Source organism: Gekko japonicus, unplaced genomic scaffold (genome assembly GCF_001447785.1).
Source record: "Gekko japonicus isolate JY-2015 unplaced genomic scaffold, Gekko_japonicus_V1.1 scaffold3036, whole genome shotgun sequence".
In the NCBI taxonomy this organism is placed as follows: Eukaryota; Metazoa; Chordata; class Lepidosauria; order Squamata; family Gekkonidae; genus Gekko; species Gekko japonicus.
This window is the reverse complement of record NW_015162043.1, coordinates 125,288-142,761: the sequence shown is the minus strand read 5'-3', so window position 1 is coordinate 142,761 and position 17,474 is coordinate 125,288. Positions and strand designations below refer to the sequence as shown.

The following is a 17,474-nucleotide window of genomic DNA, read 5'->3' as shown; positions in this document are numbered from 1 at the left end:
CATGGCTATTTAGGCCATTTGGCCTTACCATGTGGCTAGCAAGAGGAAACAAGGCACAGCATGTTATCAGAATGTAATCACAGGAGAAGGCAGGATTATAGAAAGCAGAAATCAAAATTTCTATACAGTCATAAGGTGCTTTAAAGCCCTATGTGGCTTAGGGATTAACATACCTGAAGAATGCTTACTCCCTTATGAACCAACTGTGTTTCCCCGAAAATAATACACTGTCTTATATTTATTTTTTCTCAAGAAGACACACTAGGGCTTATAGCACAAATGCATAGAAATCCTGCTAGGGCTTATTTTTGGGGTAGGTCTTATTTTCGGGCAAACAGGGTACCTGACCACTGTGGTCATCTTTGGGGGCCCTACGTTGGGGGCCCCCACCTTCTAAGAATAGGTGGGTGGCAACCTTGGAGAGGGCCTTCTCCGTTGTGGCACCAAAACTCTGGAACTCCATCCCCACAGGGACTCATCTGTCCTCTTCTGTTTCCCCCTTCCACCAGCAGGTGAAGACTTTGTTTCATTTAGTATTTCCTCAGTGGTCCCAGCCTTCATGCTCAGTGTTTCCATTGTTGTTTTTATGTATGTATATATCTTAGCTTTAGTTTCAATTCTTTTAACGGTGTGAGGGTTTTTAAATGGTTTTAAAGATGTGGTTTTATTATATATATTTTAATATATTGGCTTCCTTGGTGGCTGTTAGGAGGGCAGAAAGGCAGGGTATAAATTTTGTAAAAATCAATAAATTAGGACTCAGAGCTAGTGTAACTAAAAGACTAGCCTATGAAATGTCGTATATGCAAATGAGTTATGCTAATGTGTTATGCTAATTTTATTTAATTTATTTATTTATTTCACTTTTACCCCGCCCTCCCCGCCAGGCAGGCTCAGGGCGGCTTCCAAAAACTGACAAGCAGTATACACACCCAATAAAATATAAATACAAGGCATCAGCTCCTGTACCTGTTTTTCTATGAAATGACCCCTGCAGAAGAGGTGGGATTTGAATTGGCTGAGGATGACTCTGGAAAGGAGGACCAGCCTAATTAAAGCAGATGGCTACATGCAGATGGTTCCTGTAGCAGTTCAAAAAAAAAAAAGGCAGATGCATCTAGTGGAAGAGAATAACATTTTGAGGGAGGGAATTTACAGTGAACATAAAGACAGTATGCGGCAGTCATAAAAAGTCAACTCTTCACAGATCTATTGATGGCCTGTGTCCTGGCATCCGTACACAGTCATAGATAAAGAAGAAAGAGCACCAGTTGATGCTGATTTTTATTTCTTTATTATTTCAATGGATATCCCACCCTTCCCGCAAATGGGCTCAGGGCGGGTCACGACAATAAGGGAGAGTGGCCCAGCTTTGTTCCAGATCCATAAGGCAAATGTCACTCTGTCCTTCACTGATCCTTTTTCTGTAAAATAGGAATGAGGTGGGCATGCCTCGCAGGGTCATATTTCTTTTGGCTCCTCAGACTTCAAGTGTCTTCTCAGCCAATAGATCTCTAAACTTGCTGATTCCCCCCCCCAAAATGACAGCTGAGATTCTTTTCCTCCTAAAAATGTGACATGATGTAGCCTGACAAAGGTGTACTACGAAATGTTTCTTTTATTTATTTATTTGTTGAGCAATAGGTTTGCATCTTGGTTTCTCTTACGTCTGCATATTTGAGCAACAGTTACTTTCTCTTCTGGAACTGATTCGATAAGAGCACCGCAGAATTTTCTTACAGAATGCAACTACATCTAGTGTAACGAATTCTAGAGGTGCTTGACTCTGTGTCAGCTAGCTGTGTCAGGAGACTCTGTGTCAGCTAGCTGCCAATTCTGTGTAGTCTACCTTTCCCTGTTCCCGCTTGGTTGCAGCTCAGCAGCTTGCCGAAACATGCCAGGGAGACGGTGGGAGCTAGACGCCGTTATCAGTCTGGCCTTGTGAGGTAGGGAGGGCTTGGGATCCACATTTGGTGTGAATTTTTCTACTCTCAGGAAACCCTGCGACCCTCCCACTCATTTTGTAATCTCCCGCTGGGAGTCTTCCCGCCCCCGCGCACTCGAAGTTCATTTGTTTAGCTAGTTGCCTTGGCCAGCTATCTGTATTGGGATGTTCCTGCCTTCTAGTTATTCCTAACAATAATCCTGTGGACATGGTACCAGTCTTGTAGGAAACGTGTGTGAAGAGTTACTTGCTGTGGAACCTGACACTCTGGCTGCCATCTACGCAGTCGGTATCCTCTGCCTTCTGTTTATCACTGCCATGAAGGCAGAATCATTTGTGCTGGTAACAGAGCATCCATACAGGAGTGAGTACCCTCATCTCTCAGGTGCGATTTCCCCTGTATTCCCCCTACCATTCTGGACTAACCGTGGTTGGATTAAAGAAACTTGTGCTCCTGTATCCTTATAAGCTTTAATTTCTTCCTCAACAACAGTCACAGTTTCAATGTATTCTCTATTTAAATCCTCTTGCATTTCCATACTTGTAGCATGCAAGCTGCCTTGTCTGTTCTGGTCTCTTCTATTGACTCAAAGGTTACATCTGCATCTTCATCTGCCCTGTTAACTATTTTAACCTTTTTATGGCAGCTTGGGTCTTTTCTTTCTCTAATTTAGGGCAATTGGATCTTACATGACCCTCTTCTTGACAGTGATAACAGACTAGCGGTCCCCTTCTAGTTTGTGTGGGACTAGCCTGCCTCTCAGGGTTGGTTTCTGATGGCACTCCAAAGGGATCTGTCAAGGATGGGCAAGTGGGCGTCAACATGGCAAATGGGGTTCAATGTGGCCAAGTGAAAAGTGATGCACATTGGAGCCAAAAATCCTAAATATAAATACACATTGATGGGATCCGAACTAGCAGAGACTGACTAAGAGGAAGATCTTGGAGTCATAGTAGATTACTCAATGAAAATGTCGAGACGGTGTGCAACTGCAGTAAAAAAGACCAACGCTATGCTGGGGATTATTAGGAAAGGAATTGAAAACAAATCAGCCAGATTCATCATGCCCCTGAATCAATGGTGCAGCCTCATTTGGTGTACTGTGTACAGTTCTGGTCACCACACCTCAAGAAGGATATTATAGCATTGGAAAACAGGCAGAAAAGGGCAACTAGAAAAGGGTTGGAGCACTTTCCCTATGAAGACAGGTTAAAACACTTGGGGCTTTTTAGCCTGGAGAAATGACGGCTGAGGGGTGACATGATCGAGGTTTATAAGATTATGCATGGGATAGAGCAGGTTGAGAAAGAGGTACTTTTCTCCCTTTCTCACAATACAAGAACTCGTGGGCACTCCATGAAATTGCTGAGCAGTCGAGTTAGAACAGATAAAAGGAAGTACTTCTTCACCCAAAGAGTGATTAACACATGGAATTCACTGCCACAGGAAGTGGTGGCGGCTACAAGCATGGACAGCTTCAAGAGGGAATTAGATGAGCATATGGAGCAGAGGTCCATCAGTGGCTATTAGCCACAAGGTATAGATAGGAACTCTCAGTCTGGGGCAAGTGATGCACTGTATTCTTGGTGCCTGGGGGGGGGCAACAGTGGGAGGGCTTCTAGTGTCCTGGCCCCACTGCTGGACCTCCTGATGGCACCTGGTATTTTTGGCCACTGTGTGACAGAGTGTTGGACTGGATGGACCCATTGGCCTGATCCAACATTGGTTTCGCTTACGTTCTTATGTGTAATACATTTTGGCTTGAACCAGACTTCTTTTTTGGAAAGGTTCCAATATTTCGGCAATATGGTCCTGTTGTGTGTGTGTGTGTGGGGGGGTTAGCAGTACTGGACCTGTTCTCTTGTTGACCATCTAGAACTGAGAAACTCTGAGATCTCAAAGTTCAAAATATCATCTAAATAGTAAAACCATTATTTTTTAATATTCCATCCCTAAATACCCTTTTTAAATGCAATATGTTATGTACTTGGTTTAATAAAACAAGTGCCATCTTGTTAGATATTATGTCCTTTCCTTCCTCCTTGTCTTATTCATTTTCTTTCAGTGTGCTGTTCGTGAAGATACTTTGTAGAAAGTGCTGCTTCTCTTTTAAACTTTGCCGAGTATTTTTGTGCTCTTTCGTCTACGTGTGGCTGCTTGTCGCACTTGGCAAATGCATTGGTGCCATGTGGTGGGTAGGCAGGTGTGATTTCACAGCCTTTCAGCTTGTTGATTTGCTGCAGAGAACAGCAGAACTGGAAAGATTTTCTCTTAAAAATTAAAAGTGAGTGTGATTCAGTTCCGCTCTGGATGAAGGGTGGTTCTATCACTTCTATATCTGAATAATTGGTTCTAGGGGTGTGCAAAAAAAAAAAAATCGTCCCGATTTGGATTTGGCAGAATTGGGCAGAATCAATTTTGGTGGCAGAAAGACTCCTGCATGTCAATTTCGGCAGTACAAGCCCATTGGGGAGTCTTTCCGCCAGCCGAATGTCAATTTCGGCTCCATTATATCCTATGGGCCATTGAAGTCAATGGCAAAAACATAGGGTATATTCTAGGGGCTGGAGGAGAGGGGGTTTGAGGGTGAGGCTCCATAATCACAGGGTAGCTGCTGGAGCCTCTCCCCAAGACACCTGCCATGTTTCAGGAACATTGAACAAGGGGGTCCAATTCTACGGGCCCCCAAAGAGGTTGTCCCATCCCCTCCATGAACAATGGAGGGGATAGGGGCAACCTGTGTGAGCGTATGCTGTGAATGAGTATAGGAAGGGAGGGGCCAGTAGCCCCCAGAATATACCCTATGTTTTTGCTATTGACTTCAATGGCCCATAGGATATAATGGGACCGAATTTCCGCCGAATTTTGCAGCAACCCGAAAGGGGCCCGGATGGGCCATTTTCAGGGGTGCATTCAATTCAGACGAACCGAATGCACATCCCTAATTGGTTCCATGGAATTCCGGGTGATCAGCACAAATGGAAAGTGTAGTTCATATAGCTAACGTAAGAGTGAAGAAAGTGATTTGTGTCCTGACCTGGATAGCCCAGGCAAGCCTGCTCATGAGATCTAGGAAGCTAAGCAGGGCCAACCTTGGCAAGAACTCGGAAGGGAGACCTCCAAGGAATACCAGGGCTGGGACGCAGAGGCAGGAAATAGCAAGCCACCTCTCTGAAATGTCAAAGCCCTCCTAGGGGTCGCCAGAAGTCAACCATGAGCAGTCGACCACACACACACACATGCACACACACATACACACAGACAGAATACTCACCAAAAAAAGTTATTTGTAATTCATGTGCAGTGTTTAGATGATGGCAGCACAGATGGCAATATGGTGATTTCATCTAGTCAGTAAGCTGGCATGCCCAGTTGATGACAAGCGTTCAGCAATGTGTTTTCTTTCTTACGCGTTAACTTTTGGGTAGGCAGCCCTTTGGATCTTCCTTCTGAATGGGCAGATCACAGCTGGACCTCTCACATGCATGCACAAGAGCCTTCAGAGGAAGGGAAAAGAGAAGATAGCACAGCTTAGTTTGAAAATCTGTCAGGCCCTAACAAAATGAGCCTATGCAAGAATGCCTTTCCCTCCCTGTTGAGATAGGAACAGTAAAGGAAAGTTTTTTTTCTTCGTCAGAAGAACGTAAGAACATAAGAGAAGCCAATGTTGGATCAGGCCAATGGCCCATCCAGTCCAACATTCTTGTCACATTCTTCTGGTGAGCAGAACTGTACACAGTACTCCAAATGAGGTTGCACCATTGATTTATACAGAAGGTGTAACATTACTTTTCTTCATAGATATTATATTGCACTGGGCACCTTTTAACATATTTTAGGTATTTAAGCCCCACTTTCTCCCCCAGTGGGCACCTGAGATAGAGTGATTGGCCCAAGGTCACCCAGCAAGCGCTTTTTGAACCTGGGACTCCTAGGTCCTAGTCTGACAGTAACCTCTATACTGTGCTTGGCTACTGAAGGGCGTTTTTCTCAATTGTGGGTATCCTACGGCATGTCAATACATTTCAGCTTGGACTCCTCCACCTGTAAAATGGTGATGTTTGTAGTGGGGTCTACTTTGCATGATTCCTTTGAGCAGGACACGACGCCGTGCGCTTAACTGTATGAAATGCTTATAGCAATGATTAAGAATAACAGTTTTGCTGTTGTCACTGTTATTTCCTCCTAGGAACCAAGTTGTTTGGGAAAGGTGACCGAAAGCGAAACATTGGAAAATACTGGGAAGAGCAAATCTAGTTTCCACAAGCTCAAATCTGAATTAAATGGCTGATAAACAGATCAGGTAACAGCTGTTCTTCGCTCACGCTCAACTGTCCCTTCCAGTTCTTGTTTGTTTTCTCAATTCATCATGTTCCCCCACGCACCCCATCCTTTCTCAAAGACCCTTCTATTCCTTTCTTCCTTCTTGGCCCTTGGTTTTCAAAGGATGTCACCTAATGTCAAGAGCCAGTTTGGTGTAGTGGTTAAGTGCGCGGACTCTAATCTGGGAGAACCGGGTTTGATTCCCCACTCTTCCACTTGCACCTGGCTGGAGGACCTTGGGCAAGCCGTAGTTCTGATAAGAGCTGTCCTTGAAAAAAGAGCAGTTTCCGTCAAGAGCTCTCTCAGCCCCACCTACCTCACAGGGTGTCTGTTGTGGGGAGGGGAAGGGAAAGAAGTTTGTAAGCCGCTCTGAGACTCCTTTGGGTAGTGAAGGGCGGGGTATAGATCCAATCTCTTCTTCTTCTTCTTCTCCTCCACTTGCACCTGGCTGGATGACTTTGACTTTGGGCAAGCCGTAGTTCTGATAAGAGCTGTCCTTGAAAAAAGAGCAGTTTCCGTCAAGAGCTCTCTCAGCCCCGCCTACCTCATAAGTTGTCTGTTGTGAGGAGGGGAAGGGGAAGGAGTTTGTAAGCCACTCTTGAGACTCCTTTGGGTAGTGAAGGGCGGGGGATAGATCCAATCTCTTCTTCTTCTTCTCCTCCACTTGCACCTGGCTGGATGACCTTGGGCAAGCCGTAGTTCTGATAAGAGCTGTCCTTGAAGATGGCTTCTCTCTTGACACACGCTGGCTCACAACCTCTGACAAAGCCTGCCACAAATCAATTGTGTTTCCTCACCAGGGCTTATAACAGCTCAAAGAGGCCATTTTTAAAATTCAGGTAGCAGCATGGGAAAGCACTTAACCCTTCCTTCCCCAGTGCTGTAGCCTTGACTATATCACATACCCCTCCCCCCAGTGACTACCATTTGTTGCTATATTACACACTGGGAGACCTGATCACAAATCCCCAACGTTGCATGCAATTTGGCCTTCAGTTAGCATTCTGTTCATTTACAGTTGACATATAAGAAATGCACTTTGTGATGTTAGAGGAAGTGAACTGTGATGGCTTGCGAAATATAATGTTGATCTCATCACAAAGAGTTTGGAACAGAATCCACTGAGTGTCCTTGAGCAGTCTGTTTCACACACAGTGCAATGTAGTGGCGGTACGTCACGCTTGGGTGCACTGTCTGTGCATGGCTCTGATTATTTGACTTTACTGGTGGCTTCCTGTGAACCGTTTGTAGGTACACAGCTGGACACCACGAAAGCTAAAGCATAGTTTCTGAGAAGGTGAGGAGGTTTCTATTTGCTGTTGTCCTTTGGTAAATGGCCTTCTGATTCTTCAGCTCTTAAGTCCAAAGCCACCTCCTTCCTCACAAGGGACTTTCTATAGTCATTGTCACAGTGAAAAGCTCCAGCTATTGAGACAAGCTGAAGAGGCGTTTTAAATGTTTTGTTTTCATTTGACATGTGGGCAAGTGTCTGGATTTGTGTTTTGAATAGCTAGACAGCTGGACTTAGCTGATAATACTAACAGCACTAGGGTTGCCAAGTGAATTTTACTCACCGGCGGGGGAGCCTCGCAGCACTCCGGCAGCTATCCCTCGTCGTGCGCGCGCACGCGCGCCACCAGCACGTCACCAGAAGTGATGCATGACGTCAATCATGTTGAGGGCGTGGCCCCGATCGTCGGAGGGAAAACCATAGAGGAAAGCATTGGGGGGGCGGAGTTCCCCCCGGGGCCCGATTCTGCGGTGGCGGAAATTGGGCCTCCAAAGCGGGGGTTGGCAGCCCTAAACAGCCCCACTTGGCAGCCCTAAACAGCACACACGCACTTGCTCTCATGGCATTATTTGCACTAATGATTTTTGTGTCTGACTTTGTGTGATTTGAGCTGCAGAATGAGATTCCCATTACAGGCTGTAATCCAATGCGGTCCTAATCCACTGGATTTCCAAGTTGGCCAAAGATTGATTTATTTATTGTTTATTTTATTTAAAACATTTTTATGCCTCCTTTCTACTTAGGGAAACCCCCACCTGAGAGGCCCGTTCTCCACCAGCGTGGATTGGGCCGGCGGGGGGGACCCCACCCCCAAAGTGCACGACGGTGCCCAGCGTGAACACGTCACCTGGAGGTGACGTAATCGCGTTGGGCACGTTGTGGGGGGACACGCTATCATCCGAGGGAAAACCATCGGTAGGACTTGGCAACCCTATTTCGACTCAATCCGTGTCCCCAAAGAACATTTAAACAATTACAACATAAGAACATTTAAACCATTAAAAAACAGTTAAAGGTAGAATTCAATTAAAAACACATAAACAGCTCTATAAAGAGGGCAAACTACTGTTATTTGCGGGGGGGGGGGGAGATGCCAGACAAAGCTAGCAGAAGACACCAACAGAGGGAGACAGATGAATCTTCCTGGGGAGAGAGTGGCAAAGTTTTGGTTCCACAATGGAGAAAGCCCTTTTTCAGGTTGCCACCTAGCCTCAGAAGGCAGGGGCAACCGAAACAGGGCCTCTGAGGCTGACCAGAGTGAGCGGGTAGGTTCCTATGGGAAAAGGCGGTCCTTAAGGTATACTGGTATACTTGGGCTGCGGTCACACGGAGCATTAGCCACGCTACAGAGACGGAAGATAGGCGGATTTTCCGGTGCACCCGAGGCTTCCCGCCGAAGATGCGGGGTAAAAAACTAGTACCTCTGAGGTACTAGTTTCCGGAAACCGCGGGGCAAGGGCAAACGTCTGATTGCGTTTCTGATGGCATCCATGTCCCCTCGCAAAAAGTTCCCCCCCCCAAGTCTCCATGGGATGCGCACAAGCACCCAACGGAGCATGCGCACACTTCAGTTTAAAAAACAACAACACAACCCCGTTTTCCGCGCCGCCCCGCTTCTTTGCCTGTGGTGTGATCGGCACCTCCCCCCTAACCACGGGACCTCAACCGGACATCTGATCGCGCAGCCGCGTGTTATTTTGCTCCGGGGCAAACAGCCACGCTCCGCATTTTCCAGCCCGTGTGACCGGAGCCACAATATAGTTTGAGACCTGCAAAGCTGGAAAGATATTAGATAGTTGTTGTTTTATAATGACAAGACACTTGGTGTACCAGCTTTGCACTCCAATGTCTGCCTCTCATTTCTCTTTCACTTCTCAGACCGTCTTTGCAGTCCCGAGTGCCCAGCTCCTGTTTCCTCTAAAAACCTTCTGTATGCCAACTGGCAGAATCTTCCCTCTGCTTACCCTTCCTGCCCCGCCCCCTTCGCTGTCTGTTCTGGTGGAGGCTTCGCACTGAGCACCATATTGGCTCTTTTGGCTGCCTTTTCCAAGACGCCGTTCCAGAGCAATCCCCCCCCCCTTCCTCTCCCTCTTCAGTAAGCCTTTCTAAGCCATCTTTGTAGCATGAAATCAGCAATGGCCAAGTATGTTCCACAAGGCTGTTTCTGTAGAGTCTGTGGGTTTTCTTAGTATTCTATGAATGTGATTTTTCATGAATAATTATCCTTTAAGTTCCAGGGGATTCTGTCGTATTTTAACACTCCAGTCCTCTCCGTATGGCTTGCTTGAATAATTATTGCTGAACCCTTGCAGGACTGATTTCTAAGTAGACTCATGTAAGGACTGGGCTGCATACTGCTGTTTAGGTTTATGAAAATGACTGTGAGAACTGGGCCTTAGTTTTCATTTGCAGGACGCGAGACTTGGAAGGGTTACCCTTGCAAATTTTTGAAAAATATTGTGAAGGGGAATGACCTGGCATACTGAGAATAACAGAAGCTCTTGGTTCAGCCAGGGCCTTTGGGTTTGGCTAACAAATTCCAGCTGGACAGCTGTGTTAGGCCCAATTTAAATGTGAAGCATAGAACCAGGGGTCATTTCCTGCAGGAGTGCACAGGAACGGAGCTCCGGCAGTAAAGAGCCCAGGGGGCGGGCACATGCAACAAGCCCCACCCCCTGCTCCCAGGAGCCCTCAGTCAGAGCAAGAAGCAGCCAGGTAAGTTGCACAGCTCCCCCAGCCCCCTGGTCCAAAACAGTCCAGTGGCACCTTTAAGACCAAGTTTTATTCAGGTACACGCTCTCTCTCCTCTGCGAGGACAGATCTGCACGTCCCTTCCCCCCCCCAGTAGCTAGCAATCCAAAACAGTCCAGTGGAGCGGTGGGTGCTGCCTTCTGACACACTTCCAGTGATGTCATGGGGTTTGACATATGCAAATAAGTCATGCTAATGAGTTATGTTAATTAGCTCCTGCACCTCTTTTTCTACGAAATGACCCCTGCATAGAACTTCTTTTGTGTGATGTTGCTCAGGGTCAGGGTCTCATTTGGCTCTACAACCCTTGCAAAAGCAGGCCAGGACAATATCTGTGAGGGCCATGAATCTCTGGTACGTAACTGAAACACACATCACTGGCTTTGCTCAGATTGTCGCATTGGGGAGCTCTTTTGCATTGCCAAATTCACATGAAAGTCAGGCCTACGTTTGGTGCAGCAGCAACCTGGCTTTTTTTCTGTCAGAACGGAGTTCTGGAACCTTTTCAACAAAATTCTTTTTTGAAAACGTTTAAAAGTCCATGAGTTTTCAGTATACAGATTGAAAACTTCATTTCCCTCTTGAGAGTTCTGGCACCTCTTTTTCAAAAAAACAAACAAACAAAACAAACAATGCACTTTGAAGACTCCTGGATTTATTGTGGCCAAAGTGTTTGCAGACTAGAGCCGGCTTTGTCTCTTCATGCATCTGTTAGAACTGGCTCTAATCAATGAAAGTTTGGTCCCGGTCACACGGAGGGTTTTGGCCCGGGAGAGGGATGGATCGGGGCCGCAGCAAACGGGTGCGATCTCACCGCAACATCTGGGAAGCGGCGCGCACCCGTCCCCGATCCGTCCCTAACCCCGGAAATCCCGCAGCAAAAAAGAACCACCGACAGAGATGGTCTTACCTGAACGGCGCGGCAAGCGTGGCCGTGGGATTGCCGGCGCGTCCTTCTGCCGGCGCATCCCTGGCTCCTGGCCGAACTGCATCTGATCGTGCCGGGGAGCAACGGCGCCACGGCTCAGGGGATCCGTGTGATCCCGCTGTGGCGTGTCTATTTTGGTGCGGCTCCCAAAAGCCGCACTTTGGCCGCACATTTCCCCCCGTGTGGCAGGGGCCTTTATGCTGTAATTCATCTGTTTGTCTTTAAGGTGCCACGGGGCTCTTTCAGGCCGACTGCTCTGTTGTCTAGCTGTGAGTGGTCTTTTCCCTTTGATATCCTGTTGACACTCTGCTTCTTTGTTTTCTTTTCCTCACAGTTTACCTGCCAAGCTAATCAATGGAGGGATAGCCGGGCTCATTGGAGTTACCTGTGTATTTCCTATTGACCTGGCAAAAACTCGCCTACAGAACCAGCAGAATGGCCAGAGGATGTACACCAGCATGTAAGCGTTCTCCTGTTGTTAAAAAACCCAAAAATCCTTTACTAAAGCGACTGTTTTATTATTGGTTACCATTTTTCATATAATTTTTCATATAATATAATTTTTCATATAAAGCTCTGCAGCTTCATCTTGCTTGTCCTCTCAACAGCCATGTGCGGAAAGTCACTCTTAGCTAGGGTTGCGAAGTTACTTACAGGTAATAGCGGGGGAGACTCGGTTCCTCTCTGGGAGATTCGCGCGCGGGCGCCGCGATGACATCACCCAGAAGTGACGTTATCATGTTGGGCACGTCGCTGGCTGACGCTCTAGTAATCAGCCTGGAAACTCTATGGTACCATAGAGTTTTCAGGCTGATTGCTAAAGTGTCAGCCGGCGACGTGCCCAGCGCGATAATGTCACCTCCGGGTGACATCATCGCACCGGGCATGTCGGCCCGAACCGGGCACCTTGGGGGCAGGGTTCCCCCCGCCGGCCTCTTCCGGATCGGTGGATTGTGGACCCTTTTAGCGGGGGAACCTCCGCCCTCCCGGGGGACTGAGGAAAGAGCTGAAGATTATTTCCTGCCTCATGCTTGCCTTTTTCTTCCCACAGATCCAAATATTGCAAGATCTTTAATTAAACAAAGGGCATTGAACGCCAGCTAGATCTAATAAAAAACCCACATTTTATGATTTCTGAGAAACACAGATATACTATAAATATGGCCTAATATCTAAAAAATTTAGAATATCCCCCCTCATAGGAGGGCTTTTACCCTTGCTAGATGCGATGTGTTGCCATCTAAGGTAGCAGAAGGGAGATATCAGACGATTCCATACGCTGAAAGGATATGTGCCTGTTCCCTCGGTGAGGTGGAAACATTGGAATGTATTTTTATTCATTGTCCCTTTTATAAAGAAGTCCAAGAAGGGGTGGTGAATTATCTGTTTTGCGTGCCTACCGCCTCGGTACCTAAGGCTGCTGCTGCTGTTATGCCAATAAAGGGTTGTTGTGTTGTGTTGTATAAGGAAGTCAGGGACAAGACAACCCTCCCTATTCTGGAACAGTCCAGGCTTATGTCGGATAAGATAGCCTTGAAGAAATGACTGCTTGATGAAATACCAGCAGTCACTAGAGCGACAGCTAGGTTCTGTGCCCAGAAGAATAGTTTAAACAGGAGCTTTGCTTTCTGATCTTGAGGAGCCAATATATTAATGACCAGGGGTCATTTCCTGCAGGAGCGCACAGGAGCTGAGCTCCGGCAGTAAAGAGCCCAGGGGGCAGGCACATGCAACAAGCCCCGCCCCCTGCTCCCAGCAGCCCCGGGCCACAAGGAGCAACAAGCAGCCAGGTAAACTGCAGAGCCCTCCCCAGATAGCAATCCAAAGGAGTCCAGTGGCACCTTTAAGACCAAGGTTTATTCAGGTACAAGCTCTCCCTCCTCTGTGAGGGCAGATCTATGCACCACCCCCATAGCTAGCAACCCAAAACAGTCCAGTGGAGCCTGAGTGGTGGGTGTTCCCTTCTGACACACATCCTGTGATGTCAGGGATGTGGCATATGCAAATAAATTATGCTAATGAGTTATGCTAATGAGCTCCTGCACCTCTTTTTCTACAAAATGACCCCGTTAATGACCATATGTATACAATTTTATTAATACATATTATTGTTGGACTAGTTCAATTATAAACTGGATGTACATTTTAATAGTACAATTATGGCAAATTCGTATTGTACCCTATATTTCTCCTCTGTTGTGTCCTATTGTATTGTATCCTATTTTTTATCTGGTCTGTGACTGTTCTAACAATAAAACAAACAAGCAAGCAGTGTGGGATGGGGTTGATTGATTGAACTGTGGAACAGGCATAGTCCCTCTGAACCTTCTGTTACCTTCGAAGCAGCTGCTTAGGGCTGCTATTTAGTTTATTTGTGGGGGAAACCCAAGGAAACCCTAATCTTCGGTCTCTTGCTTCATGTCCGAGGGCCAGTGTAGTTGTGACAGGGTCCCTGTGTCTGCCACAGGAAACGCACTGCCATTTTAAAGTGGTTTAAAAATGTTGCCGTGACCCTGGAGTGTGGTGGACTACACCTTTTCAAGTGCCAAAAATAGCCAAAAGGGGTCAGGGGTGCAGCCATTTCGGCACTTGAAGATGTGCGGGGGGGGGGGAGTGTCTTAGCCACTGCGCTACAGGCATAATCAGGATTGGACCCCCACAGTATTTTTAAATCACTTTAAAATGGCAGCTGCAAGGACACCATCGCATCTAGTTTGGCCCTAACTTGGCACTGACTTGGACTGGGGTGAATGTCCACTGAAGTATGAAATTTATTATGTGACTTTGGGATAGTCATTATCTCTCACTAATCAGCCTCACACAGTTGCGATGGAGGTAAAAGGAGAAGGGATGGAAAAAGATGAAAGGTGGGGTCAAAAAGTAATCATAATATTGGTTTGTGGATCTTCCAGTACTGGGAGGTACTCAACTCAGGCCCGGCCCCCCAACTTCCTACCAACCCTCCCCAACTTCCCCACCTGTCAGCACTCCCACAGGTTCCATCCTGGGCTGGCAGCCAAATCAGGCAGACTCAATTTCGGCCTGCAGAAAGACCGAAATTTCGTGTGTCGATTTCATGTGTCAATTTCAGCAGTGCCAGCCCATTGGGGAGTCTTTCCGCCAGCCCAATGTCAATTTCGGCCCCATTATATCCTATGGGCCATTGAAGTCAATGGCAAAAACATAGGGTATATTCTAGGGGGCTGGAGGGGAGGTGGTTGGAGGGAGAGGCTCCAAACTCGCAGGGTCGCTGCTGGAGCCTCTCCCCAAGATACCCATTAAGTTTCAAAAACATTGGACCAGGGGGTCCAATTCTACGGGCCCCCAGACAGGTTACCCCCATTCCCTCCATTGGTGGTGCATGTTGCCTTCACTGCAGCATTCTTCCCTATCTCCTTCAAAAACTCTGTTCAACCTGAAGAGTTGTCCTGGCATCAGAGACAGAAGTGTCCTTAAATCCCCAAGGGATGGTGTTTCAGTCGTTCTTACTGCTCTGCTCTCGTCCCTTCTCCTCCATCCATCCATATTTTCAATTCTTATTTCTGTCTCTTGATTGTAGGTCCGACTGCCTCATTAAGACCATCCGTTCCGAAGGTTATTTTGGCATGTACAGGGGTAAGTGTTGGGCAGCACTCCGGTGAATTTGTCTGTTGCAGTAGACAGCTTTATTGGAGGAGGAAGAAAGAGTTGTGAGATTTTGATCAACTGTTCTGGTATAGAGCTCTTGTGCGTTAAGCAGAGGACACCCAGATTCTACAGTGGAAACTTTTCTCAGCATAGAGATGGGGAGAGCTTTATCGGTTGAATTTCTACTTGTTAAGAGATTCAGCTGTCCTACCTGGGGGAAAAAAAGGTTAGGAATCCTATCTTGGGACTGCAGATTTGAGCTAAAGAGCAATGCACTCATTATTCTTCATGAAGTTCAGTGAAAGTACATGTAAGTTTTTCCAAATTGTCATGAGCTACCTAAATATATTACCAAGCGCTAAATTGTCACAGTTCTTTTTCCTTTTTTCATTGATCTCTTTGGGAGTGAACAGGATCTTTTCAAGGAGAGGAGCACAGCTTGGAGTTGAATTATAAGCTCTGGGATTCTGGTGGGTCAGTTCGAAAGCAAGAAATTGCAGGTAGATAAATAGGTACCACTTCAGTGGGAAGGAAGCAGCATTCCATGAGCCTTGGTGTTTAGTCATGCCGGCCACATGACCACGGAGACGTCTTCGGACAGTGCTGGCTCTTCGGCTTTGAAACAGAGATGAGCACCGCAACCCTAGAGTCGGATTCGACTGGCTTTCGAGCAAGGGAACCTTTACCTTTACTTTTTACCTAAAGCATTATGGTAATTAAGGGTCTGGAGGAATAGGAGTGGGTTTTACGATGGGAGTGTTGTGGTGACGCGAACATGGCAATGTGGAGGAGACTGTAGCTGACCTTTGATAAGAAGATAACTGGGATATGGATTTTATTATGGTGCTTAGAACTAATTAGTACTTTGACTCTTTATACAATTTCTGAGTAGAATGAGAAGTGGGGAGGGAGACCTAGATTTTAAAAATTCAGCATGGGAATGTTCTATTCAGCAGCCATATTTGTAGTACTTTGCAGTTTTCTATGTGCCCATATTTCCTTGCAAGCAACACAAAGGTTTCTGCCTACCTAGCAGTTCGAAAGCAAGAAATTGCAAGTAGATCAATAGGTACCACTTCGGTGGGAAGGTAACAGCGTTCCGTGCACCTTGGTATTTAGTCATGCCGGCCACATGACCACGGAAACGTCTTCGGACAGCGCTGGCTCTTCGGCTTTGAAACGGAGATGAGCACCACAACCCTAGAGTCGGATTTGACTGTCTTTCGAGCAAGGGAACCTTTACCTTTACCTATCACAAAAGTAATGTGTGATTTTATAGTGGCAGTGACATCCCCTGGTTAATTCTTGGTGCTAGGATCGCTGCTTTTTTTTCTTTGCAGGGCTCCCATGTCTTTAAACAGCTGCTGAAGAAGCGGAAATCCATTCGCCATCACTGTTATCTACATGCTAGAAAAAGCTTTCCATTTGCCACGTTTGTGCTTGTGATGCAGCTGTTAAAGACATCAGAGTCTTGCCAGGAATAAAGTTGGTGACCCCAGTAAAGTTGGTGACCCCAGCATGTTTGAAATTAGCTAACTTCTTCGTAGACTTGAGTTTTACCATGTGTGGTCAAAGACCAAAGACACATATTTTGTTTTCAAACAATTGTAAACCTTGAAAATATTCATATGATTAAAATGGTGTAGTTCTCACATCTGTTGTTAACTGTTTTATTATCTGTATGGGAATTTGCTGCTATCCACGCTTCTTACTCGGTGTCGTGGTTCAGTGCGCGGACTCTAATCTGGGAGAACCGGCCTTGATTCCCCACTCCTTCACTTGCACCTGGCTGGATGGCCTTGGGCAAGCCGTAGTTCTGATAAGAGCTGTCCTTGAAAAAAAGCAGGTTCTGTCAGAGCTCTCTCACCCCCACCTACCTCACAGGGTGTCTGTTGTGGGGAGGGGAAGGAATGGGAGTTTGTAAGCCGCTCTGAGACTCCTCTGAGTAGTGAAGGGCAGGCCCCTCTCTCAGCCCCACCTACCTCACAGGCAATGTTCCCTCTAAGCTGTGGAATCTTGTGAGCAAAAATTCTACTTTTGTGAGCTACTGGCATTAAATTTGTGAGTGAGCGATTTGGCTACTGCCTAAATTAGTTTGCTCTGGAGCCCTCCTTCCTGAGCTGAGACAAAAATGTGTGCGCTGGAGGCTAAAAAACTGTGAGCTAGCTCACACTAACTCAGCTTAGAGGGAACACTGGTCACAGGGTGTCTGTTGTGGGGAGGGGAAGGGGAAGGAGTTTGTAAGCCGCTCTGAGACACCTTTGGGTAGTAAAGGGCGGGGGATAAATCCAATCTCTTCTTCTTCTCCTCCACTTGCCCCTGGCTGGATGACCTTGGGCAAGCCGTAGTTCTGATAAGAGCTGTTCTTGAAAAAGAGGAAGTTCTGCCAGAGCTCTCTCAGCCCCACCTACCTCACAGGGTGTCTGTTGTGGGGAGGGGAAGGAATGGGAGTTTGTAAGCTGCTCTGAGACTCCTCTGAGTAGTGAAGGGCAGGGTATAAATCCAATCTCCTCCTCCTCCTCCTCCTCCTCCTCCTCTTCTTCTTCTTCTTCTTCTTCTTCTTCTTCCTCCTCTTCCTCCTCTTCCTCCTCCTCCTCCTCCTCCTCCT

At 46.8% G+C, this 17,474-nt stretch overlaps 1 protein-coding gene across 1 annotated transcript in view; it reads left to right on the top strand.

Moving 5' to 3' along the window:
* Window positions 1-6,196: 6,196 nt before the first annotated feature.
* SLC25A22 (solute carrier family 25 (mitochondrial carrier: glutamate), member 22) overlaps window positions 6,197-17,474 on the top strand; it is a 52,873-nt gene continuing 41,595 nt past the window's right edge. Inside the window, 3 exon segments of the mRNA XM_015405586.1 lie at window positions 6,197-6,249; window positions 11,574-11,699; window positions 14,799-14,854. Coding sequence (XP_015261072.1) covers window positions 6,230-6,249; window positions 11,574-11,699; window positions 14,799-14,854 — 202 coding nt within the window. The 5' untranslated portion in view covers window positions 6,197-6,229.